The 26,290-nt window shown below is 38.0% G+C and overlaps 1 protein-coding gene across 7 annotated transcripts in view; it reads right to left on the bottom strand.

Moving 5' to 3' along the window:
* Positions 1-203: 203 nt before the first annotated feature.
* Positions 204-26,290, bottom strand: part of FMR1 (fragile X mental retardation 1) — a 39,573-nt gene continuing 13,486 nt past the window's right edge. Inside the window, exons 3-16 of one of the 7 annotated variants that reach the window (XM_004685858.2) lie at positions 24,867-24,960; positions 22,667-22,738; positions 22,255-22,403; positions 21,183-21,276; positions 20,980-21,096; positions 18,644-18,814; positions 18,436-18,514; positions 14,529-14,638; positions 12,616-12,750; positions 9,853-9,939; positions 7,289-7,484; positions 5,595-5,702; positions 5,022-5,104; positions 204-2,653 (exon numbers count right to left, since the gene is read on the bottom strand). In XM_004685858.2, the coding sequence (XP_004685915.1) occupies positions 2,492-2,653; positions 5,022-5,104; positions 5,595-5,702; positions 7,289-7,484; positions 9,853-9,939; positions 12,616-12,750; positions 14,529-14,638; positions 18,436-18,514; positions 18,644-18,814; positions 20,980-21,096; positions 21,183-21,276; positions 22,255-22,403; positions 22,667-22,738; positions 24,867-24,960 (1,657 nt within the window). In that variant the 3' untranslated portion in view covers positions 204-2,491. Of the gene's footprint in view, positions 2,654-2,697; positions 2,921-5,021; positions 5,105-5,594; positions 5,778-7,288; positions 7,485-9,852; positions 9,940-12,615; positions 12,751-14,528; positions 14,639-18,435; positions 18,515-18,643; positions 18,815-20,979; positions 21,097-21,182; positions 21,277-22,254; positions 22,404-22,666; positions 22,739-24,866; positions 24,961-26,290 lie in introns of those variants that run through there. The other 6 variants (XM_004685856.2, XM_012727182.1, XM_012727181.1 and 3 more) reach the window with 6 other exon arrangements.

The raw sequence follows: 26,290 nt of genomic DNA, 5'->3' as shown, positions 1-26,290 counted from the left end.
TACACAACTGGTGTTGACATTTTATAATTTGAGATTTGGAAATTAATTTCAAGTACCTGTACTTTTAACAAGTGTGCATGAAAGATTTTTTGCAAGGCATACAGGCTTCTGCATGATAGATAACTCCCCCCACATATTGTTATGGTTGGTTATATTTAGACAGGTAAAACCAGGAGCAAACATCTGTCAGACTGATTTTTTACTTTTTCATAAGTGCAACTTTTTAATAAAAATTTACATATAGATAAACAATCCAGATTTTTGAAACTTTAATAAGATTTTAAAAACATCATGACTTTGAACTCAAAAACATACACGTTTAGTACACAAATATTGTAATATGAATCAACTCCAACTCCATTTGAAAACATGTGAATCAAATTACAGTTTTAGAAGTTAGTAATTCACATTTAAGCAAGTTAGCGCCTTGCTGAATTCAGCCATTGTAAAAAAAGAGACTTAGTGCATATTGTGATGGCACAATGTGCTTTTGTACCATTTTGTTGATTTTTTTCACCTTATTAAACAAGATCAAGTTCTTGAAAGTTGGTAGATAATGCCTAACTTCCTATGACGTGAAATTGCCAATGGTAACAGTTACATTTTGTAACAGAACACTTTCTATAGATTTCTTCTATCTTAAAATTTTAAAAGCAATCATTTGTAAGGATTGCATCAACATCAAATTTAGCAGAGGAAGATCAAACTTTATTGAAACTGCTTGCATACAAAATATATTGCACTATAACCAAACAAATGTCAACATAAAATCCAATCTGTTGTCGCTAATATGTACAGAGAATATTGCCCAAGAGCAGTTACATTACAAGGTCATTCTACCTTGGTTAATTATCTACAGTATTTTAAACCAAACAGCTTACAGATGATGTGTGCAAGGTACCAATTTCTGTTTTCAAATACTATACATTCCCAGAATAAATAACTAGAAATCAACATTAATTTTGGCAATACTTTTAAAAGACTTTTTAATATTCTTGAAATCATGTGCAGTTTGTTGCCATTTTTATATGCTTATTTGTATGCAAGGAAAAATAACTGTAAAATGAAAATTCAAAGAAACAAAACTCACAAAGTACATCAGAGGCAGAACTTCGGTCTGGACGGCTCTGTACAGTTTCAGTGGCACCCCGACTTGGAGTTATTTTGTAAGAAAAATATAACATCTTAAGGTGAAGGTCCTTCACATATTTTTCCTCAGTAAAGTTCATTCATTAAAAAAAAAAAAAACCCTTCAAAATCAAAACCCAATGCGTAAAAAAAAAAATCTAAAGAAACAGAAGTATTATTTCTTAACCAATCATAGTCTGCTTTCCAATTCTGCTTATCCATTAGACCTAATATTTCAAAGTTCACAAAACATTTCACCTCCTTCCAATGTTTCTTAGACAAAGCACCTGTACTTCACAGGATTATTATGCACACATGGAAATGACCTTCCTATCTCCCCTAAATAAGCTTGAAATTAAAATATGAAAAACTTCACAAAACTTGGGGAGGGCAAAAGAAAAAAAGGCTCTACATTAAAATTGGTCATCAGGCCAAAGAGCAGGCATGTCCTACTAACTTTCAACCAGGACAATTTTACTCCGCGTTGAAAGCAGTTTAGCCTCTCTGAAATGAAAAGACAGTTATTTCTTCTGTCTATACAGAACAATTACACATCCCTCTCAATAACACTATTTGTCAAACTTCAGTGCAACAAAACAAAAACAAAAACAAGTCCTTATTCTTTATACTGCCTAACCTGATGTTTATGTAAGGAAAAAAATATGGAAAGCATGCATTCCTCTATAAAGTACTAATGTTTGACAGGGTTTGCTACATCTTTAACATTTAGTGTTTCCAACTTATCTTCCCTGAACTCTGCATCCAAATATAATATTCCTACCTGCCAAGATATAAAAAAGGCACAGATCATACAACTTTTTTTTTTTTGCTAATGAAAATGACAAATGTCACATCACACACATCCCAAGGTCCACTAAAATACTGAAAAAGTGGACCAGAACATAAACTGACACAGGACATGAAATGACATAGTAGTTCATGGAGACTTCTATATAAGATTGGAAACAGAAGTTTGGTTACTATAAATGCTATTTTTTTTTTTTCAGAATAACTGAAAACATAGTGGTGAGTTCTCACCAATGTAGGGAAGTGGTCCAAATTAATAAAGAGTATCACTGCTCAGCAGCACTTAAAAAAAAAAAAAACACCCAAAATTCTGTTCTGAAGTGCTAAGTATGTTTAGGGGCAAGATTTCCAAATTTTGAGATAGCTTTTTGCGCAAACCTGAAAATTGCTGTTTATGGCCAAAACCAAAAAAAGTAAAATTCTTAACAGAATTTGTGTTCATTTCATGCCCTGTGCCATCTTGCCTACTATTTGTCTTTGGCCTAACAAAGTTTTCTAACATGGAATAAGAAGTACGGAAACGGTCTAGGAAAATGCAACTGCAGCATGACGCAGTTTAGGGCGCTCCATTCACAAGGGGCTGCTGCCCATCCACGCTGTCTGGCTTTTCCTTCTTCTGGTTACGATCTTTACCCGTGCGCAGCCGATTCCCTTCACTGGAGGTATTCTGTAATGTTTTAGTGTGGACACTCCTTTCATTATTGCAGTCAACTCTGATCTAAAACAAGTTACAGTTGTTATATACACAGACTATATAGCCTAGTGTAATCTGTCATTGGCCTGACATGAAATTTAAGACTGAAGTGTAAATTCCACATTAAAAGGGAAAATGGAGGTAAGAATAGAGAAGTACAAGAAATCAAGGTCAAGCAAGATCTTTATTTGGTCTGTGATTTTAAAATACTCTTCTTCTGTCACTGGAACACATTGGTCATCTCACTGCGTCCAAACTTAGATTAAATACTCAGAACGCTACTGTTGTCTTCTAAGCAGGATAAAACAGTGAGAAACAAGCAAATAAAGTGAATTATTATAAATGATTACCAGAATTCTATAATGCTAGAACTAAAAAATAGGCGATTTTTCAAAGATTTTGAAACCCATGAGGAGAAACACCTTCTAAGATCTAGCTCTTCCAACTTTCCCAGGTTAATGACTCAATTCACATATTAATTAACCTTTAGTTTACTTTTATATATTACCATGGTTAAGATTGTCTTTCTCCTGAGAGCTCCCATAATATTAGAGTAGAAAAATACAGTAGAACTTGAACTCTGTCTAAACACTAAGGCCAGTCAGTAAAGGGAAATTTGAAGATACTAGTTTCTATAACGACTACAATCTTAGAAGAATGTAGAGATGAATCCAATTAGGAGATAATATTGAAAAATTTGCATAATATTTTTAATGCCAACAGTGAGCACTTAAACATTTCCAAGAGAATTTCAGATGTTGTAGAAAAGGAAGATAATGTTGACCAATGGGCCTAGCACAATTATAAATCTTTATGTGCTTTAAAATAAATGCTATATTTATCTCAAAATGCTTCACTGTGATTTCAGAATGTGCTAAGTGTTAGGCATGGGTGAAAATTTCAAATGCATGGTCAGCAGGGTTCAGTGTTTTCATTTGGATCTATTCTCATGGGTACATAGAAAACACCTTTTTATTTGGTGTTCCATCTTGATTATAAGTGCAATTATAAAGTATAACTCTGGCTCTCCCTGGTGGCACAAGTGGTTTGGATGCAGCACTCCAAGCTGGCTATAGCCACTTCAGTGCAAGTTTGATCCCCAGCCCCGGAGGTGACCCACATGGCGCGGCAGACCTCTCCTGACCCGCCTGCTGCTCCCTTCAGCAGTTTACTTCATTAATCTGCCTGTTCTGCTTCCCACTCTGTCTCTGGTGAAACCTCTCACCACCCCCTGTACCTTTGGCTTGTATCCCAGTTCTGTATGAATAATCTTTAAAAAATATATAACTGGATTTTTAAACCAAAGTGGTCAGACCGCCTTGTTCATCTAATATTTCAGTTTGCAGGAAGTTAAACAACTGGTACATAAATGTCTTAAACACCTCTGTCAAACACAGGCACATATATCACTTCAATAATCTTCATCTAGGTCTAAGATCTTTCCTATGCTGGTCCTTAAGAACCCAACAGGAGTTAGCACCTACTTAGAACTGCTATGGATTCTAGCACATATTTTGTCATGAACTGTCTGCTCTTAAGAAAGGTATCTTTCACTCATCTTGGATGTTGATACATTCTGTGGTCAAGGAGGAGCCCTAACTGCTTGGCTTAAAAATATAAAGTAGAAATGGAGAAAACAGTGTTCTGGGAATCAGACACTGAATGAGGTTCAAACATCACTCCACTGCAGACTATATGGCAACTGGCAAAAGACGGTGTCTTTCTAAGTTCAGTTAATTGACACCTATAAAATGGAATAATAGAACTACTTACCTCAGGGGGCTGCTGAAAGATTAAATGAGATAAAACAACACAAAACACTTAGCAAAGGTGTCTGGATATGCTTAGGGGTAAATTTCAAATTTATTAACGATGGGTTCATCAGCACAGCTGATGAGAAATGGAGAAAGGATTCTCACAATAGAGACTGGCTGTGAACAAGCAGCTGGCTGATTTGCCAGATACTAGCTGATTAGCATCAGTCCTGTCACGAGTATTACCTGTGAGACATACACCTGCCTTTCCTTACCACTCAAAGGGGACGCCCTATCCCTGCAAGTCAGGGGACGAGGGACCCACAGGGTTTACTCAGGTCTTTTAGCACATTCCATAACGTTCTTCTGGAGGAGGGGCCATATTGTGGCCAATGTGGTATTAAAGTTATAATGTGGCTGTCAAAGTCTTGACAAATGCAGTTAAACTGCATAATCTCTGAAAAGTCTTGTGTATTTGTCAAGCAGGACTAAGATTGCCTACAACTGTAACACTGAAAGAAAAATGTTTCATAAAATCAAATGTATAACCTTTGAATGTGAGTGAAAATAAACTCGACTCACAAATCTCGAGCTACCACAAACGAAACAACGGAGATGCAAGCAGCACATGGGTTTACCTGAAGGGAGCCATCTGCTGTTCTCCCCTTAGCCTCTCTGGGATTACGTGGACGGTTATCTGTTCGGGAGTGATCGTCGTTTCCTGTAGGGACATTTTCAAAAGGTTCAACCATTACTGAAATTGAAATGTTTATTGGAAGTTCTTTATTCCCACACCCTCCAATTTATTCAGACTAACCACAACATCTAAAATGCAGTCAACAACCAAATGATTCCAGTTACCTACTAGTTAATAACCTAGCAGACTATTAAGAAACAAATCATGCTGCAGGTGTTGCAAGTCAAATCAACGGTGTCAAAGATCAGTTTTAGTGATTTAGCAGGTACTATGTTGAGAACCCCAAAGAAACTAAGCTAGGTAACTGTTTATTCATAAGTTCTAGATGAAGCACAGGGGAAAAGGCTGTCAAGTCTGTCAATTACCACACGAGAGAAAAGCTGCGCCTTTCAGTGGTGGTCGGCACTCAACAGTACAAGCAGCTCTTGGTAAAATGTCATGGAATTAGCACGGTGGGCCGCAGAGCTTTACTGCTCTCAAAGTTCACCCATTTCTTACATGGAAAGCTCTGTACCTTTGAAGCCACCTCCGCGTCCTCTTCCTCCCTGTCCTCTTCCTCCACCTCCACGCCGCCGTCCGTCCCCTCTGCGCAGGAAGTTCTCCCTCTCTTCCTCTGTTGGAGCTAATGACCAATCACTGAGTTCGTCTCTGTGGTCAGATTCTGTTTCAGAAGCATTTGATGCTTCAGAATTAGTTCCTATCGAGAGTTAAAAGTTATATACCGTTGTCCGACTTAAAAAAAAAAAGTTAGGTTAACAGAAGCTTCCAGAGATGTTTCAGGGGTAATCCAATACTCTGCCCAATTTGCAAGCCCAAAGAGTATTATCACCTTTCATTTTTAAAAACGAATTACTTTAAATTCAAAACAAAGGGTTTCATAATATTGAGGCAACTTAGGTTACATCTTTGGTTTTCACTTAAAATGTCAAAAGATACTCTACTAGTCATCTAAGTGATTATGCCACAATCCTGAGCATGGCAAAGCATTAAGCAGCTGTGCTCCTTTAACATCTGCACTCTCTGGAGGGAACTTGTCTACAATAGTTAAATGCAATACCTCGGTTAACAAAACCTCTATAAAGAGTTCCTTTTGGCCCAGGGAGAGAAGGGAACCTATACCTTTTTAGTCACCTGACAGGGTGGTAAAGAAGACCACTATAGCAACAAGGAAGGGTCTCTTGTGTGATCAGGGACTGGACCTAGTTGAAGGGGGATATGCTTGCCTGAAGCTTGGCTCACAGCTTTCCCCTCCCAATGGAATCATTTCTCATTAATAAAGGAATTACTGTAATCACTCCTTATGCCCGGATTATGATATAGGGGGCAGGAGATGGTCCCATGGTAAGGTGGGACACTTCACTGGCAAAAAGAACTGACTACTGGTAGGGGGGTTAGCTGTTAAGAGTCAAGGTTGGCCTTAAGAGTAAGTATCTCTCCCCCACTCCAGAACATCAACTCTACTACCTTTCTTTTTCTCTGTTGGAGCTAAGGGCCAATTATAGCTTCACCATTCTAGCTTCATTCCTGTGGGTTTTGGAGGCTTTGCCATCTTAAAGAGTTACTTTTTGAAATGCAAATAGTTGTGAAATGGATCATACCTGATACCATCATTAGCAAGTTATATAGTAGATACACAGCTGGGTAAGAAAGACAGTAGGTACTGGGAGGTAGGGGCAGCGTTCAGTGAAAGGTACTGGGAGAGAAGAAAGAAGCACTGACAGAAGAGCTGGGGAGGCAAAGAGAAACTTCGCCTACTTCTTTGACTGTGCCTAGGGCTGACTTTGGCCATGCCACTCAAAATCACCTCATTGAGAGCCACAGGATGCAGACCCCTGATTTACACAGTCCATCCAGCAAGTATGACCAGCACATGCCTGACAAAAAATGAGCCACAGTACACAAATGAAAAAGGTTTTGGCTATACAGTAATAAAATCAGGAAAGGCCTTACGAAAGTCATTAACACACGAGGGCTTAAGCAAATCCATCCCCAGTCAGAACATGGACAGAAATCACACCTGCCCTGTGAACTCTGTGTTATCATCAGGTTTTATTCTGCATGTCTCTTGCAACACAATTTGACCCATTGGGATTTGGAAACCATGTAGTGAGAAATTGTTAGATAATGGGGTTCTAATGAATATTAGCGATTAGCAGCTATTAAGTCTAGGAACAGATAAAGTTACTGAGGAAAATGCTTAGTTTGTACCTGAAGTATATCCAGGACCGCGTCTGCCGTGCCCCCTATTTCTGTAAGGTCTACTACCTCGACCCATGCCTTGACCATCATCAGCCACATAGCTTTTTTCCTTATCTGTACGACTTGGTGGTGGTCTAGAACTAGCTCCAATCTGTCGCAACTGCTCATCAATTTGTAATCTCTCCAAACGCAACTGGTCTACTTCCTATTTAAAATATACAAGATAACAGTAAAAATAATTTGACATTTTACTTAATAATACCTTTCTCCTTTGCATCAGATAAAAAGTATACTAGAAATATTTCTATTTCAGCTCTAAATTTATAGTAAACAGTTACACAAAATTATCAGAAAATCGAATGGTTTCCTTAAAAAGAAACTTACTACAGGTAACAGATTATTGATGTCCAGAATTAGAGACAGAACAAAAATATTCAGCATTAAAATTATACTGAATAGAATTTTAAGCTGTTTGATTCAGCACTATTATCTAATAGAATCTGCTAAAGCATCAGATATGCCAACTTTGGGACCTTTTGATGACAGGATATTGAATACAACAATTCTAAATGTATGAATACAGATTAATGACATTTAAGGCTTAATGAACTAACCTTAAAAAATTACACATTATATATAATCTTATTGAAATATATTCGCCAGTTAATATATTAAAAAAACATTTGATTTGGATGTGATTATGCAATTAAGAAACAATTCTTTTCTGAAAACGCATATATTCATTATATGGGGTGGGGGGGGTTTCTACTTCATAGCTGTCAAGAACAGTGTGGTCTCACATCATGCCTTTAAAACCTGTTGACTACAAATCTGATAGAACAAGTATGATAAAGAGAATCAATTCCACTGACTAAAACATAAAACTAGGGTCTGCTGACAGACCTTGCACACAATGTTTCCCATTGTGTGTTCTATCTGATCCAGAAAAGAGCCAGATTTTGACCCTTGTCCTTCAAATCTGCCCATGTACTGGCTACAGGGAACTGGACCTTATAACACTAGTGCCAGGCTGTTTCACTTAAGCAAAAGCTGTAATTGGGACTCTCAACATGAAACCTAATTGGAGAAGCCCTTGTGAAGTTAAGTTCCTAAAAGCTTGGTTGAGGCAGCTTCTAAAAAAAAGGACCTAGGTGAGTTTCATCTATGCTCTGAACTACAATTTGTTTCACAAAGAACTTGTGCAAAACAGACTGCAGCTGAGTGAGCGACTTACTCTAAAAGTACAGTAAAAACTCATGGAATGGGCGTTTCTTGCAAACAGAATAGCAGTACACATTATCCCACTGGGGCAAAGCAGTCACCTTTTGGTGAGAGATGCCAGGCCCAACCAAGGGAAGATCTGATGATGGAAAGAATGGCAACAGGAGAGCTGCTGGTAACCAAAATAAGATACTAAATTGTGAAGAACAAATCAAAAGTTCTAAGAAAAGTATTAGTCAAAAGAGACTAATACAACACAACCCTAACTCTCCAGGTGTTCATAATTTTAAAGCTAACACTGTGGAGAAAAACACATACAAGACATTACACAAAAACAAACTATAAGACAAAAACAAATAAGCAACTCATAGGGGTATCCTATCCATGCAAACCTTGCTGGATGAAACCTTCCCACTTTCAATTATTAACTGACTGTAAAAATAAGAGGAATGCCTGGCTACTGTACTTTTCCTTCCTTATTTGCATACAAGTGGAAATTGTTTTTATTTTCTTTTGACTAAGTTAGAAAAAATTCTTGAGAGCATAGCCATAAATAAAATGGAAACTTGGATTACTTTGGAAACACTACTTAGTCCCAGTTACAATTTTCATACACCTGGGCAGAAATAATTACTAAAAAGTGATATGAAGATTTCATTTCATGAAATTATAGAAAATTCTGGCCAAGACTGGAAAGACATCCAGTCTGATCTAGGAAAGTAACCAGCCTCAAGCCACATGGCTAGCTCACGGCAGTAGAGACCAGAAGCAAGTGGCCAGGTGCCAACCCAGTGCTCTTTCCCTCATGTCTGGCAGCCTCCTGGCTCCCGCCTTCCCGTGTGCAATCTAGGGGCACAGTTATACAAACACTAACTAAAACGCGTATTTGTAAGAAGACACGAATCATTTATATTTTACATAGCAGTATAGAGAAATAGCTACGATTAAACATTTAAACAGAGGACTTCAGAAAAGGCTGGGATTTCCTTGATGTAACTAACATAAAAGGGAGACAAAGGCAAGTGTTACACAGACACAAAATTTAGCCTGGAAAAAACTTGCAAAGTCTCTTCCAAGGATCAAGTGGATGAAAAACTATATGCAAGATTACTTAAACTGAATGAATGAGCTTAACAAAAGAATAATGGGAAATAGAATGTATTGAGAACTGGGATGCTGATACTTAAGAAGGGATATAACAAGCTAGACAAAATATTTTCTCTATTACCTTCTATAGGTCATTCATTGTAATAATGCACAGCCTAAAATGAACCCTAGCTGCTGAAAGACTTACTATGGAGTTACTATTTTAGTGTGAAAGGATTACAAGGTAAAGATCTTCCTGTTCTCACCTTTAAATAGTTCAGGTGATAATCCAAAAGAACAGTGGCATTAGCGATGCTGTCCTTTGTTCCCACAAAAACAAATGGTACCATACCCTGGAAAAAAAAAAGTGACAATAATCCTATAAAATGAATGACGGCTTCATCTGGGAAAAAAAAAAAAAGCACAATGCAAAGAATCACAATCCCATCCCTAGCACCGGGTCCTACAAACAGTAGGCACACAAATATCTGCCGAAAACTGGAATCAAAACATGACCAAAAAAGTAGTGGTTGGCTTAATTTATACATTTACTGTGAATAAGGACAGAGTAATATAGCAACTTCACAAGCCTTAACATAAGACGCATAAACTAAAGGAATACTATTATACTCATTTACCACAGGTTTTATCTGGATTGCATTTTAAAGAATTAACTTAGATACTGGAGTACAAAAGGAGAAACTAAATCTATTTTGCGAAGTCAGCAGAGTATAAACAAGACACCTAAATTAGAATATATTGAAGTGTACTGAGCAAGTAGTCTGTGAGGGGAAAAACTAGGTATATTGATAAACATTACATTTAGCCCAAATAAATTTCAATGATGAACTCTGAAAACTGTAAAAGCTTGAATCATCAAAAGTTTGCTTTTTAACACTACTTTTTACGTAGGGATAATTTCTGAAAAGGAATAAAAATGTATTCTTCTCAGTCATCAGTATACATGAGAATACAACTATCCTTTGTCATAAGTTATAGGGAAACTTAGCCATGGCTGTGCAAGCTAACATCTGGCCATTACGACAAAGTTGAGAATATTCGGTCATCCACATGGCTGCTGATCTTCACAAGCAACCTACAAAAGGCAGACAGTAGCTTTGAGGCAACCATAACCTTCCCAGGTGAAGTTTCTAAGTGCGAGAAGCCAAAAAAAATCCTGCTACAAAATCCCCCTCTTCTGTATAGAGCCTTCGCTGGGAGGCGAGACTACCGCAGGCTGCTCTAGGCCGCTCGGTCCAGCACACCCCCATCTGCCAAGGCATATGGGGCTTGGGTAGATTCTTTTCCTTTTCCTTCCACGGGACTGTGGCTGTCGATGGGGAACAAAACTGAACAATTAGAAACTGTCGGGAGACTGACCTCCACCTGGCAGGTAAAGCAATACTTCCTAGTAGCACGACCACCTGAAGAGTCAGGTGCCACAGAAAATCTGTGGGGACTTTAGACGAATTTTTTCCATCAAACAATATACAAGCTATGGAAATAATTAGCGTGTAGATAACATCTTTTCTCGGAAACATTTTTGATTGTTGAGTCGTTGCCCAAGACGACTTTGTTACAAAGCAGTTAGCTGTGCCCTTCCTGCTGGAGCACATGTGACCAGAATAAGCTTTGAAGCCCTATGTCACACAGACTCAGGTAGGATGACGTTGGGGAAAATCATTTCTCTTTGAAGCTGCCATCTGTCCGCGTGCCCCAGTGGTACTCTCATTCAAGCACGTGGCTGATGGGCCAGGAGAATCAATTAACACGAAGGCAGCAAAGAGCAGAATGGTGGCCACCTTCAACATGGATGTCAAGAAAAGCAATTCCCTGTACTAGGTGCAATCTGGGCTGCCCAGTGGAGGGGAACACCCACCTGCAATAACGTTCCTCCTTATACCATACACAGTTTGCCTTTCCTAACAGTTTCTCCACGAATAGCTCTCAATGGCCAGTAGGGAGCCCTGCTCTTAAGAACCTCACAACGGGGCTGAGGATTTCAAGTAAATGTTAACGTAGTACGTGTTCGATGGGGGTGAATATGGGGATGAACATGGTGATGTGAAAGGGAGAAAGCGCTTGAGCCAGTTGGGGGTGGGGATGTGTGGCAAGTACACAAGGAAAGCTATACAAACAGTCAAGTCAAAATGAGGCACAAGCTGGATGAGAGAGTGCTCTGGGCTGAGGAAATGTGTGTCACATCTAGAAGCGACAATGTGTGACAGTTTAGAACACTTTTAGTACTTCACTATGGTGGAAGCTTCTCTGGAATGCAAGTGAAGGAGTGAGAAATGATACTGGACAGGAGACTGTGAAAGAAAAGCCTTGTAAGGAACAGGGAAGATGTGAGCTTTCTCCCCAGGGTAATGGATCCATATACCTACCAACGCTGCTCCAGCATCCCCACACCCTGAAGATCATTTCTAGTCTTCGGAATAAACAGTAAGTATGAAATTACAATGTATTTTTTAAGGAATGTTTTCCTACCTGCAAAGCCTTGAGTTCAGCTTTCTGGGATTCTCCTGCTACAACGGATGAAACCACTAACACCGAAAGCAGAATAGGAATGCAAGTGATGTCATTAACTATAACGAATGGTACACAGAAGCTGAACGCAGGACTACCCAGCCACCTATGAATAGGTTATCCCAAATTCTGAAAACCAGTCTCTAAGATACGGGCACAGAAGCTAAGTAGTGCATCTCAGAAGGTATATTTGGCTACTAAAACCCTAAACATTTCAAGAGATAACAGCAGGGAGGAATAAATGTCCTCCCTCAAAAGAAAAACATGACCATTAAACCCCGTGTTTTATGCATACAGCATAAGATTTGTCACTGTGAATAAACTGAAAAGCAGGTATCACTTTGGTTTGAATTATCGCATAAGGGGGCAATCAGATTTGAAATAAATAGAACATTGTTAGCCTATAAGCCTGACCAGAGAAAACACACGGAACACCAATTGCGACATTTTAGCCAAAGAAAATACTTTTAGTATAATTCAAAGTGACAAATATTTCTTACCCTCTGGACTTTTGTACTGTTAGGTTGAGAAAAATGAGCGCTGTTCTCCTTTATATCTATATGTTTTTTATCTTCTGAGGGAGTAGGTCCAACCCTTGAATTACTGGAAGGTAGGGAATTTGGTGGCATAATCTCCTTGGTAAAAACACAAAATACAAAAGAGAAAAATAGGACCAATTTAAAAATACTGTAGTTAGCTCCATCATTGCATTACTGATCATATTTTTAGAATATAAATGATAAACAGTTTTTGGCAGAAAAAAATTAGAAAATGCAAAAATTATGCAATAAAAGTCCTAAAAGGCCTAGCTTCATCCAAAAGAATGTTTTCCATCCATGGTTCATGGATGGAATTGGAGAGGGCAATGCTAAGTGAAACAAATCAGAAGGAGAAAGACACACAACACCAGATGGTGTCACTTACATGTGGAATACAGTGGAACACAGCAAAAGGTCCATCAAAACCAAACCAATGATAAACTCTTAGCTTCTGACTGAGGCAACCACAGGTGGAAGGAGGTGGAGTAGAGGAAGCAAGGCTAGAAAGGGCCCAGGGGAATGTGGTAGAGGATAGTTGGGCAGTGGAAGTGGGCAGTGTATGAAAGTGCACAAGTATGTCTGTAGAGATCTGAACCTGTAACTCATGCAGCAGAATCAAAGATGTAAATGTAGTTCACCTCAATATTATAATTTGGGGGGGATAAGAAGGACATGGACACACACACACACCAAACAAAATACTGTACTGTATCAATTAAAAAGAAAAAGAACCTTTTCACAAAAAAGGGCTGGACAACATGTGAAAATGAGCGATTTGGGGAGACCAAGATCTGAATCAGCACAGAAGAGCACCTCATCAGTCTGCTACTCCCACACATACTTTAGAAGTCACAATTGGGCCTCCCTGGTGGCTCAAGAGGTTAAGTCACAGCACTATGAAGCAATCCATAGCCACTGCAGCATGAGTTCAATCCCTGGCCAAGGAGTGACCCACAGGGAACAGCAGACCTCTCCTGTCTCCCCCACTGCTCCCCTCAGCAGTGTACTTCGTCCATCTGCCTGTTCTGCTCCCCACTCTGTCTCTGGTGAATCCACTCAACCCCTTCCCCACACACCTCTGACCTTCACCCCAGTTCTTGTATGGCATAAATAAATTAATTTTTAAAAAGGTCACCGCCAAGGGCCCTCCCTGGTGGCGCAGCGGGTTAAAGCGCAGCACTGAGAATCTGAGGCCACTTCCGCATGAGTTCGATTCCCGCCTGCCACCTGCCCCGGAGGAGACCACATGGCAAGCCAGACCTCTCCTGACCCGCCCGCTGCTTCCCTCAGCAGTGTACTTCGTAGATCTGCCTGTTCTGCTCCCCACTCTGTCTCTGGTGAAGCCTCTCACCGCCCCTGAGCCTCTGGCCTGTACCCCAGTTCTGTATGAATAAATAAATAAATCTTTAAAAAAAAAAAAAAAAAGGTCACCGCCAAAAAGCATTTATTTGTGAAGATAAAAGTGAGGATTATCAAATTTAAAAATTGGGATATTATGCCCAGAAAAAATGTGAAGTATACAAAATCAACACACATACACAAAACTACAGCAGCGGAAGAGTAAAGCTAGAAAATGTAACCTGTGTCCCAATTTTGTCTGACAGCAATATTGATATCTGAGAAGTACTTTTTACAATTTTCCCCTTCATGATGACCCATTTTAAATTTTCACTGAAAAATCACATGTAAAGGGGTAAAGGTGACTGATCCCAAGTCACTGCTTTGGAGGAGAGAAGCTGTGCATATGAGAGCACTCACTGGCATTCACATGAGGTGCATATTACAGAGACCTCTAAATTAGTTGTGTCAAGTAAAGCAAACAAAAACTTTGACGTTTCACTGGGCAAACTAGGAACATATTCACTAGAACATACCTCTTCTTGTGGAACATTTTTCTCATTTTCAGCCTCAATTCTCACTCTCACAACTCCTGACTTGTCCACAATCTCTTGAATCAGTTTTCCATTTTTTCCTATTACTTTGCCTAAGTCAAAAAAAGAATAATTCACGTTTGATTTTTTTTGAAAAACATACATCAAACCAGTAAGCACACCCTACCCCACCGTGAACTATTCTCTCTCTCTCTCTCTCTCTCTCTCTCTCTCTCTCTCTCACACACACACACACACACACACACAGTTACTGGCGCCTGGGTCCAGCTACTCACTGCCTCTTGAAAGCCAATACTCAAAGAAACAAGAGTTGATGGGAGGCAATCAGGAGGCAGCAACCTGACCAAAAGGCAGAGCACTGCCTCAAAGGCCACACATACATAGGCAAGTATGCACAGGTGTCTGTAAAGGAATTTGTAGGCATATCAGACTATGAGACCTCAAAACCAGAGCTGAATTTTCCAAGGGAATTAAACTGGCTTTCTGTTTTTATTAGGTCATTGTTGTTTAAATTCAGACAAGCAGGTAGTAGAGTTAATGAGTACTCATGTGATGGATGGGAAATTTTAAATTTTGTAGGCAGTTCAAAGATAGGTTCTTTTTTTAATTTTTTATAACAGTTTATTTTTACATCATTTTGTACATTTTTTTTTTTTTAACCATCTCATTTGTAATCCCCGCAGGGATAGGTTCTTATTTTTATAAACAGGACCACTTCAGTACTTGCTGGTCCAGTGATATGCAGTACTTTTTCTGCAAAGTTTTACAAAAGGAATTAAGGGAAAAAGTAGATAATAGAAAATACATTGGCTTATTTATTTGACAATTTCAAATAAATTGTCTGATTGTGCCAGATTTAAGTCTGTTACTTTGCCCATGGTAAATTCTTTGGGAATTCTGTGTCCTATTTACAAAATACACTCTAGGCTTTAAAATTGACCTCAGTAAGTATATATACATCTCAGTAAGTATATATACATATATATACATCTCAAAGAAGCACAAATTCTTGAGGCCCATGCATTAATCGAGTAGTGCTCCTATGCATTACTCACAGATTACATGAGTATATTAAAAAGTGAAAGAGTTAAAAGACATTTTAAGATAAAGCAAAACAGTAACAAAAATTAAATATTATTCAATAACATCTATTAAAACTCCAAAGACTTCACATACCAGTGAAGGGATAGGCACTCAATTCTTTCCCTCGCTGTATAAAATCCAATTATATACTTAAACAGGAAATGACTATTTTTCAGGGCCATCATCACACATAGAGTAAAGCAAGGCACTGCAAATGTTAATAGCTACTGATTCTAGGACTGTGACTTACATCCGATTCCAAGGGTGTTCCAAGATACCTACAAAGCACCCTGGAACTGGCCATGTCCATTATGTGCTTCTCTTACCACCTCACCTAAGGAAGGGATAAGGGAAAACTGGAAGCCAAGATTTGCTTTGCACCAACCCTAGGTAAGAACCCAAGGGGCAGCCTTCTCACACCAAGATTTGATGGTCTTCACAGTGAACCAGCCTTGGCACCAGTGTGGTGGCCTTATCACTCTCACCATCTTGTCTGATTGGTCAGCAGTGAGGGAACACCTTCACCAGCACTGAATCAGAACTCCTGAGCTAGGTCATTTTGTCACTTATTTCTGCTCTTCTCTTCAAATGAAAAGGGAGGTGGGGTTGGAGAAGAGAGCTACATGGAGTGTTCCCACAATTTATTTTTAATCTGTAAAATAATCTGTTACAGATTAATGCTAATTTTCATATTAATTTCACATATTTTCATAAATTAATGCTAATTTTAATAAAGGTCTAAATAAGTTAGCAGCAATAAAAATAAGACTTTGGTGTGTTTCTATTCATATCTTAACTATCCTAAGTATAGTGTCTTAACTGTAGCTGACTGATTAAACCATTCACTATTGAAGTAGGTGAAGAACAAGCCAATTTGTAGAAAAGACAAATTCGTATACATATTAAAGTGTGAGAAATAAAGTGATCATAATTATGCTGTGGGACTCAGAGAGAACTCATGCAACACTCATTACATACTTCCCCAAAGATCTGGCCTGCCACAACCTTTACACAAAAATGCTTTCTGAAAACTCCCAACATTCCCTGTGTTGGGGTGGGAAATCTTTGACACAACATTTTCTATTTTATAACTGTAAACAAAAAAACAAGTTCATTGTACTTCAGCACCCTTTCTCATGAAAGATCCCTTCTGGTATCTTCTTTCTAGGTAACAGGTAAAATTTATTTTTAATCAAATAATCCAATGCTACAGTACAGTTATTTCTCAATACAAATTAACAGCTACTTCAGTTCTGCTTTATGAACAAGATAAAATCATTTATGAACAAGGGGAAAGAATGAGAGCTAACATTTAGAGTCCCTTACTATGCTTAGAACTCAGGAGACACACACATCCAGTCAGACACCTTCCCATATAACTATTACAACAAGTTTTGACGAGAACACTGTCACATTTGTTTTACAGGTGAGGAAAATAAGCTTCAAGGAGCCTAAGTCAGTTGTGTAAGATCAAACAGCCACTAAAAAGTTAAGTGGGACTGAACTCTAGATCTGGCGCTCCAAGAACTTTCCCCACCACCATACCATCTGTAAGACTCTTTAATGAAACCAATGCCCAACTTTCTACCTGAAGCCTAACTTTCCACCTGAAATCTTTTGAAAAAATGTCTATTAGCTATATTGTATAAGAAATTTTTAAATTTAAAATAACTTTTCTAGCTATACCATATATGAGGCTGCGTAACTACAAAAAAGGAGAACATCATGTGCAGCCTCCTTATCATGAGGTCATCAGGATAGTGTTACAAACATTTTCCTCCTATGCAACTGGTGTGCAAGTTACCTCACTAACATCACATAGTCATGGCTTGCAGTTGTCTGCAGTATATCGCTGAATAATTCTGCACTGTTTCACTAGTATTTATACTTTACCTTCAAACTAATTTTCTTTGGGAGAAAAACATTCCAAGTATTTTCTAATGACACAGAAACATATTTATTATTCAATGTTGACCAAAAAGAAGCAGGTTAAGTGGGTCTGAAACTATGTGAACAAAAAGCTCGGAAAGCCTTTGTTTTCTTCTTGAACATTTCCAAGAGGCATGCATTACTTATTACCAGTCATAATACCAAATTAAAACAAAAAGTGTAGACGGTACATCCCAATGTTACTCATAAACTACAAACATACGCAATGTTCTACTAAAACTGTACCTTGTTTTGTTATGTTCTACTAAAGAACAATTGAGAGGACTAGTGAAGAGTCCCTAGGAGTCTGCTTGCACTCATGATGGTGAGAGTCACAGGACAGGCGCTCAAGTCAACACAAAGAGCTCCTGCTCAGTTTTTAGAAAGCCTGAGAGCCCGGGGGCAGGGAGGAAGTGGAGGGGAATTGCAGCTTTGGGACTGAACTAGATTGAAATGACCTACAGATTTTCAGACCTTCAATCCCAACACAATCAAGGACACTGTAATTTTACAGACCCATAAAAGAAAGCAAACACCACTCTACTCCAAACTGCAAAGTTCCCAAATGGCATTCACTGTGTGTGGAAAGACATTCAGTTTAAAGAAGAGTACAATGTACAGTGAAGGGCTTATGCAAATATTTTCCTCCCAGGTACCAGTAGCTTTGAAATAAAGCATTACCTTTTGCATACCTTCTGCAAATGTAATCTGAGTATTTTACCAAATACTTTCTGTACACTCTAGCAACAGATCAATTTCAAAGATTACGCTTTGATTAAGTGACCCCTTGAGTGAAGGAAGATGGAATTCTACCAGTGTAAATTAAATGTCTAGCTTTTGTTTTCGTAGTATGTGTCAACAGCAGTTTCTGACTCACCAACTAAGTTCCGTGGAACTTGTATGACATCTTCAGCAAATTCAAGAAAGCTTCGAGCCTTTTTCACTGCATCCTGGTCCTAATAAAGAGAGGGTAATGTTTCAAGATAAATGATGCACAATCTGAAACAGTGAGTTTAGCAAAAAAAAAAAAAAAAAAAAAAAAACCAACAAAAACAAAACAAAACAAAAACTAGCAAAATATTTACCTCTCCATAAATATGAAATGTGCAAGTATCTTCATCTAGATCAATAGCTGTGACTCCAGGAACTTTTCTAGCTTGCTGAATATTAGCACCATGAGTACCAATAGCTAGACCCATCAGATCTTCTCGTACGATAAACTGTTCATGAAACCTTGAGGCAAGTTGCCTTGAACTCTGAAGAGAAATGTACACCTGATCAGTATCCTTTACCAACTATTACAACAATTATATTTAGGCCAGCCATGTAAATTATTTTGACCCTGTGTATTAGGGGCCTATAAATTAGTTTCAGTTGAAAACTAACAAGTTTTAGCAAGTATTTCCCATAGCATCAGCATACACACATTTTGTAGGTTACTGAAGGTCTATGCCATTTGATTTTTTTTTTTTTTGGTAACATGAAAAAGCTTGTTGACAATTTTCCAAGGTAACTTTTGAGAAACCTATTTGCAAGGCTGCCTTAGTTAACCAATGATATCAATGATAATTAAGAAGCAGAGCTGATGTTCCCATATAAAGACCAGTTCACTGGGTCTGACAGACTCAATATATTTAAGTAAAAAAAGAAAAACAAAACATATTATCAGCTTTACAGAAAATTATATTTTCACTTCATTCTTATTAAAGGATATTACTATATAAATTCCCCCCCCCCAGAAACAATGCCATTTATGATTTATCACTATGTAAAGTGGTCTAGACATCCCTTTGATGAAGTGACAGAATTAAAACAATACTCTACTACCCACTCAACCTGACAAAAAGAACTACAAAAATTATTTGTACCATCAATAAATTGAATGGTTACTGAATGTCAAAGATTTACATCTTATCTTACATATGCAACTGCATCATAAAATCAGAGTCTGTAAAACCTTGTGATCTGGATCCACAAGTAAGATTAATTCTTTCAAATATTTGGTGATGACGGTACCAATTTACAGACACCCCAACTTGTGGATAATTGCTCTTTGAAAATAGTATTATCAGAATTAAATGTTTAGTTCTAGCATGCCATTAATGAAAACCAAACATATTAGTGGCTCATGTTGAAAAATGGAAATTTCTTATCTGAATGTGAATTTCTTTAATATTAGTAGTGTGGGAAGGAAGATAGGCATGCACACTAGTTTCTTGTTATCAACACACCTGATCATTAAATGAGTCTAACTACTATAAACAATTTTAAAAATATTAATACCACTGGTATAGATCAGAGTAATAAAATCTATCAGGGTTTATTTACCTGGTTTAATCTTCTAATTGAAAACCCACTGGTAAATAGTAAGCCAAAGGTATAACATGTCATTTAAGAAAAATTAAATGTTTAAGAAGAGGCATACGAGTATGTTTCTGTAATACTCAATGAAAATAAGGAGGCTCTTCTAGCCTTATAGTATATGATAGAATTGCTAAAGAAACCACAAACTTGTGAACACAGGGACATCAAGAAAGAATGAGAGTAGAATCTTTTAAACAGACCTTCATGGTCATAAGGAAAAGCAGCAAAAGGAGAGATGAATTTCTCCTCTCCTATTAACAGCTCAGCAATCACACATCAAAGTGGCAGGCACCAAGTTTCACAGGGGTTTGCAAGAATTCAACCTTAACTACCTTCTCTCTGAAAATGTAGACTGGAACTCCATTTTTGTCTTTACTATTTCAACTGCATGGTGTTTTCCCTCTAATGACATGAGTAATGACGAGGACACGTCCGGAATTTAACAGTAATATACTTGAGTTGGCATATTAAGCTTAAAACCACTTAGTGTCTATGGCAATGGATGGAAGTAACCAGATAGTTATAAATGAAAATAAATGTATGGTGATGAGCATTATTGGAAGATTAATAAAAGTAGATAAAATGCACCTTAAGAGACGAAATAGTAAGTTAGGGAAATAGCCTCTGGCAGGAATCTGAAGACAGGAGTTTTAAAGAGTGACAACCAATTAGAATGAAGCTCTATACCCTTTTAAACAGAGATAAACATACATAATGAAAGGAATATGATTAGATATTTAAATACTCTCTAGTACTTTAATAATGACAACATGTTATATGGGAGAAGCATTACCTCATTTTATTAGCAGTTTTGACAAACTTCTAGTAAAAGTGAATTGACCAGAAATCCCTTAGGATACGTTAAACTGTTGCTTAATTTTGAAAAGCCAGGCACAAAACTTTAGCATGTTTGGTACAATTTAATTTTCCAAACTACAGAACATATGGAATTGCCAAGAACCAATAAACCAAGGACAAGCTGCCCATATTCAAATTCTGTTAGCTGTGTAGTTATTTCTAAATGGTCTTATAAGCAGTGCTAGGGAAAGCCACATACCTCTAGCTGCTTGCTGGCTTCTTCATTTCTCAGTATCAGGGACAATTTAGTGCGCAGACTCCGAAAGTGCATGTCAATCAGCATGTGTGCTCGCTTCGAGGTGACTTCACTGATAGACTAGAGAATATAAATTGACACCTTCATTATCAAAGCAAGTATCCCGAATAAAATACACCAAAAGAGAGATCTTCAAAAATACTCACCAAAATGACAAGCTGGTAATTTTCTGGATCATAAGTTACAGAAAAGGCGCCGACGGCCTTTTTGAAGTCCTTATGTGCCGATTCTTTGGCACACCTAGAAACAAAGAGGATACCCACTGTGAAGCTGAGATCATTATCAGCTACTGGCATAAATGCATGTAAAGCGATCTGTACCATGGATTCATATTAAATCTAACTTATGAGAAATACGCTACCTCCATGTAAAAGTTAAGTTTCTGTGCTGTGTCTATTTCTGAAATAGCCTAATCAAGCATTCAATATTTAACATCAGTTATGCCCTTCAATGATTACTGGTGAGCAAAGTGACAGATTTAGGGAATGCACTTTACAGGCTTCCTGATTTTAATTCTTTAAGATGTCAATAAATTGTTTGAGTCGACTGCTGGAAACTTTTGGGGTTGTTGTTTCTTTTCTGAAGAAAAACTGCTGACCAAAGGGGAGAAATGTATATGACTCAAAAATCCACAAAAATTTATACACATACACATATACAGACACAATCTCTAGACTCAAAAAGCAGGGTCTCTATATCATGTAACATACAAGTTAATACTTATCTAAAATGTGATGTGTCCAAATCAAACTAACTGTACCTTGATGAAGTATTTAAAAAAAGGAACCTCTAATCTAAAAAGTCTTCAAGCATTACTCCAGATCAAGGATTCTAATACAGAAATGGTCTTTTAAGGCTTTTTTAGTTCTACTTATTATATACTTACCTGAAAATATTAGCTGAAAGGAAAAAACCTGGAAAATTTGTCTAGAATTTGATTTATCAGCTGCGAAATAAAGCTAGCTTATTTTAGAATACAAACGTGTTATGTACATTAGCTAAGTAGATAGCCAAGTGAATTTAAACAAGATCAATGCTGGTTTGATTATGTAACTGAATAAAGCTAAATGAGGTTTTTCACTACTTTTGCAAACCAAACCACCTTTGCCAAATTTCACAGAATTAAAAAATTGATTCTTATGCTTTGAAGTTTACATTTCTTTTAAATTAACTGCATTTCACCTGCAACTTGTCCGTATTTCTTGCATAGCAACTTACATTTGTCGTAAATCTTCTGGCACATCCAGTTTGATCTTATGGAAAGTATCTTTAGTGGCAGGTTTGTTGGGATTAACTGATCGTAAACGTTCAATGGTAACAATCTCATTGTATGTAGCATCGCATGCTGCATATTCTATCACATAAAACTAAGAGAAATAAATAAAAGTCATTGCGGGTCATAGCTTTTAAAGTAAGAAAAAATTCAAGACACACCTATTTAGTTATTTTTAGATTTTTTAGAAAGGAGAAATTATCAACTTAAACACATGAAACACACTGAACACAGAGACAACATTTTTATAAATCATCAGATATTACTTTAAAAAGGAAATACAGACCAAAATGCAGAGTACCTGGGTTTAGAAAAAAGAAGTATTATAAGAAAAAATTTAAATATGCATTTTCCTACCTCACCCTTTATCATCCTCACTTTAGCTAACCACCAACAGCAAGGTTCTTTTTCATTTGCTCTGGAATAAACCTACATAAAAATTACAACATAGAACAATTGATGATTAATATCATTCAGAATCTGTAGATTATCAGACATTGAGGAAAAATTTTGTAAAGCGTACTCTGGTGTCCTCCAAGTGCGCATACTGTATAGCTTAGGTCAAACTGTAACCCCTTACAGCTAAACCCAGTTATGCATAGTCAGAAACCAATTGAACACCTTGGAAAGTTTTGTAAAAAGTTGCCTTCCTCAATTTTAACTCAGTAGTAATTAGCACTCTGAAAATGAATTCTCAGAAAAAGCTGACTTCATAAATCTGGGCATATCTCCTTGAGTGTTCTGCAAGTAAAAATATGTATCTAACAATGCCCATGCTGGCTTTTGTTTTACTCTTTTAAGTAAATAACCGATTCCAAGTTATCGACTTTTGGTGTATTACCTGGCTGCTTGATCACTAACTGGGTAAGGCCAATGACCACTCAGCCTAAGGGCACCACCCTGACATTAATGTCTCCTGGGGGACTCAGTGGGCAGACCCTCGGTCACTCTCTTATTTCCTGGCTCTTATTCACTAAAATGGACAGCTTCACACTGGCAAGCCTCTGACACCAGCTTTCTGTCTCATACATTGTGGGCCAGTGCTTCTAACTGATGGTGACCACTTGAAAGTTCACTTTGGATGTCCCACATGGAAACTTTTTTGACGACACTAGCAAGTGAAGGTCAATAGGAAAACAGCATAAACATAGAGCAAGAGGCAAATACGGAAGCAGAAAGGTAAGGAGAATGCAAGGGAGGTGACGGGCAGAAGACAGGAGAGGAAAGAGGTACACAGCCTAAGGCTGACAAGACACTCGGGATCCACATCTCTCCTCCCATTTACAGTGGAAGCTTAAGTCTGTAATATACAGTGATTAAACATAACTGAGCTCCATCTACTTTTCCTTCTTGCCCCATCACATTGCCTTTACTCTGCTCTTGCCAAATATCCTCAGTTAACTTATACAGTATAATGAAATCATCCTAGTAACAGCATCTTACTGGTCACCATCTGTTAAATGACTAAATTGGGGGAAAAGTATAATTTATCCATCATTATTATATTCCTGATATAGACAAAAGACTTTCCTTGCTTCCCTGTTACAACCTAAGTTAATGGGCCTATAATACTATGTCTAAATACAACTTAATTTAGCCTATCTATATTCCCTCTTGTCACCGTCAATCCATTTCAGTTTTAGCCCAGCCAGAGCCATAACTGAGGTCAGAATAAGATCTTTCTACCAATAGTATCTCATTGGGCACCACCTGCCAAGGTACGAAGTTAGGAAAAAGTCCACTTCAGCCATCCAAACACCACTATGCGCACTCGCCACACAGACAGACCAAATGTCCTGATCCTAGCCTTCAGGAAGACTGTGGTCTCCTGGGCCAGTAGACAGGTGAAGGTCCTCCAATGTAGACAATGTTCTGTTCCCTGCTGCAATCCCTCACAAATTCAAACCCAGTCCCTTACACCTAGTAGCTTATGAGCACATTTTTAGTAAATATGTAACACTTCATCCTATTTCCACTTTTAAAATTGTAGATAAAAGGACACAGGCCAAGACAGAGGCCTTCCCGAGCCCCTACTTCACCTTTTCCCTTCTATGTTCCTGTTAACCTGGCACATCTCCATGGCACCTTTTGGTCAGGCCTCCATGTCAGACGAGCAGGTGCGTATACACTAAACCTTGTTTTTAAAAATGTTGCGAAAGTTTACTGCTACTTTAGCAAAATTCATGGCTATTACTCTATTACAAGGAATAATTTTCTTCGTCATGCTAATTTTTCAAATCCACTCTGCTTAACTTCGGGACATGGTGGCAAACTACTAACACGGCATTCAAGAGGTTGAGGAAGGGGAAAAGGTGTCCTAGTGCGCAAAGGGAGTCAGCAGTGGCTTTCACAGAGGTCCCGAGAACTGTGCAGCCACTTCATGTGTGATTTCCTAGCATTATTAAGATGGCTCAGTCTCTGCCCAAGTCCATCATAGCTAATTCATTCACTAGTTAGTTTTTAGACCATGGTAAAGACTAGAGGGACAAAAGGCAGTGGAAAATTAAATGTGTCTGCTCCTTCAGTACTTCATAACTTGAAGGCAGAGGAAACTTACCTCAACTTCATCACTTTCATTTATATCTTTATTATAACCTACAGGTGGTGGGAATCTCACATCATGGAATGGAATCTGCCTCTCTGGCTGCCAACTGCAAATAAGCACACACAAATTATTTAACATTCTTTTCAGCTTAACAGAAACAATGACCATGCTGCCATTAGCTCTTGGTTAAGTATGGCCCTCTGTTTCTCTCGTTTAAAGGAACAAGCGCTTTAAAACTGTCAGTGTTGTGTTGGGTGAGGCACCACGGCACTATGGAGACGTTTCAACAACGTCTACATGCAGCACAGCAGCCTTGTGGTTCTACTTGGACTAGTTCTCTGGAACACAGTAAAACCAACATGACAGTCTTCCAAACACGGCCTTCTGACAATTTCAACCTCTAGGAGTTCTAAATATAAGTCCACAAGAGCAATTTCCTTTGATGCTTAAATTAAATATGTTAGTATTATCAGTGTTAGTAAAATTCTCTTCCTCCTCCTACTTGCAAAGGAATTTTAACCACACTCCAATGACCACAGAAACCAGTCCTAAGTGCCCTCCAATTCCCAAGCAAAATGGGGCAGTCAGCATAGTTAACAAGTCACAACTCACTTTTCCCCCTTTAAATTTTAGATCCCACGAGGTGGTCAATCCTTGCCATGGAAAGCTGGCTGCTGATCAGTATGATGCACCAGCAGGCACTGGGCTGGTGGGGTCTCCTAAGCCACAGAAACCCGCTGGAAACAGCCTATATGAGCTTGTGAGTGTGCCCATGTTTTTTAATTTGAAATGATAAGGAACAATTTTGAAAAACACCAAATTGATCTTTTATATGCACAGTGATGTAAAATATGAAAAGACAAATTTTGTAAAACACTGGGGGATTCAAGCGCCAGAGCTGATGCTTTCTGGATCTTGTTACCAAAGGGTTTTCTTTGTAAACTACTATTAAGAAAAGCAATTGTTTGTTTTCTCTTTCATTTGTAAAAAAGGGCTATTATATAAGCTGGTACATAGTTAAGTCAGGGCCCATATTCCACTGAGCCCTTCTTCTGAATTATCTGCTTACTTGAAAACTATAAAAAATGGTCTTTACTTCAGAAAACTCTTTTCATACTAAAAATCAATGACTTTTTTTTAACATGTTGCAAATTCATTACTAAATGTGACTGGTAACACATGTAATATTTAATATCACTTTTGTGTTTCTAAAGTCTTAGGTGTACAGAAATGAAGGTTCAAATTATTTATTCAAAAAAGTGAAGTATGGAATCACATAAAATAATGTGATTATAATGGGAGCTTCGTTATGTCTGAAAGGAAAGAAAAGGTATAGTGTAAAGTTCTATAAAACATTAGTTTTCTTAAACAGGAAAATGAGGAGGACACACAAGGTGGCCAGGAGACCACACTCTGGAAGGGCCGAGAGCTGTGCT

This window comes from Condylura cristata, unplaced genomic scaffold, assembly GCF_000260355.1.
Source record: "Condylura cristata isolate star-nosed mole 26May11 unplaced genomic scaffold, ConCri1.0 scaffold00019, whole genome shotgun sequence".
NCBI classification, from domain to species: Eukaryota; Metazoa; Chordata; class Mammalia; order Eulipotyphla; family Talpidae; genus Condylura; species Condylura cristata.
The sequence above is the reverse complement of the archived record's forward strand: the minus strand, read 5'-3'. Positions and strand labels throughout refer to the sequence as shown.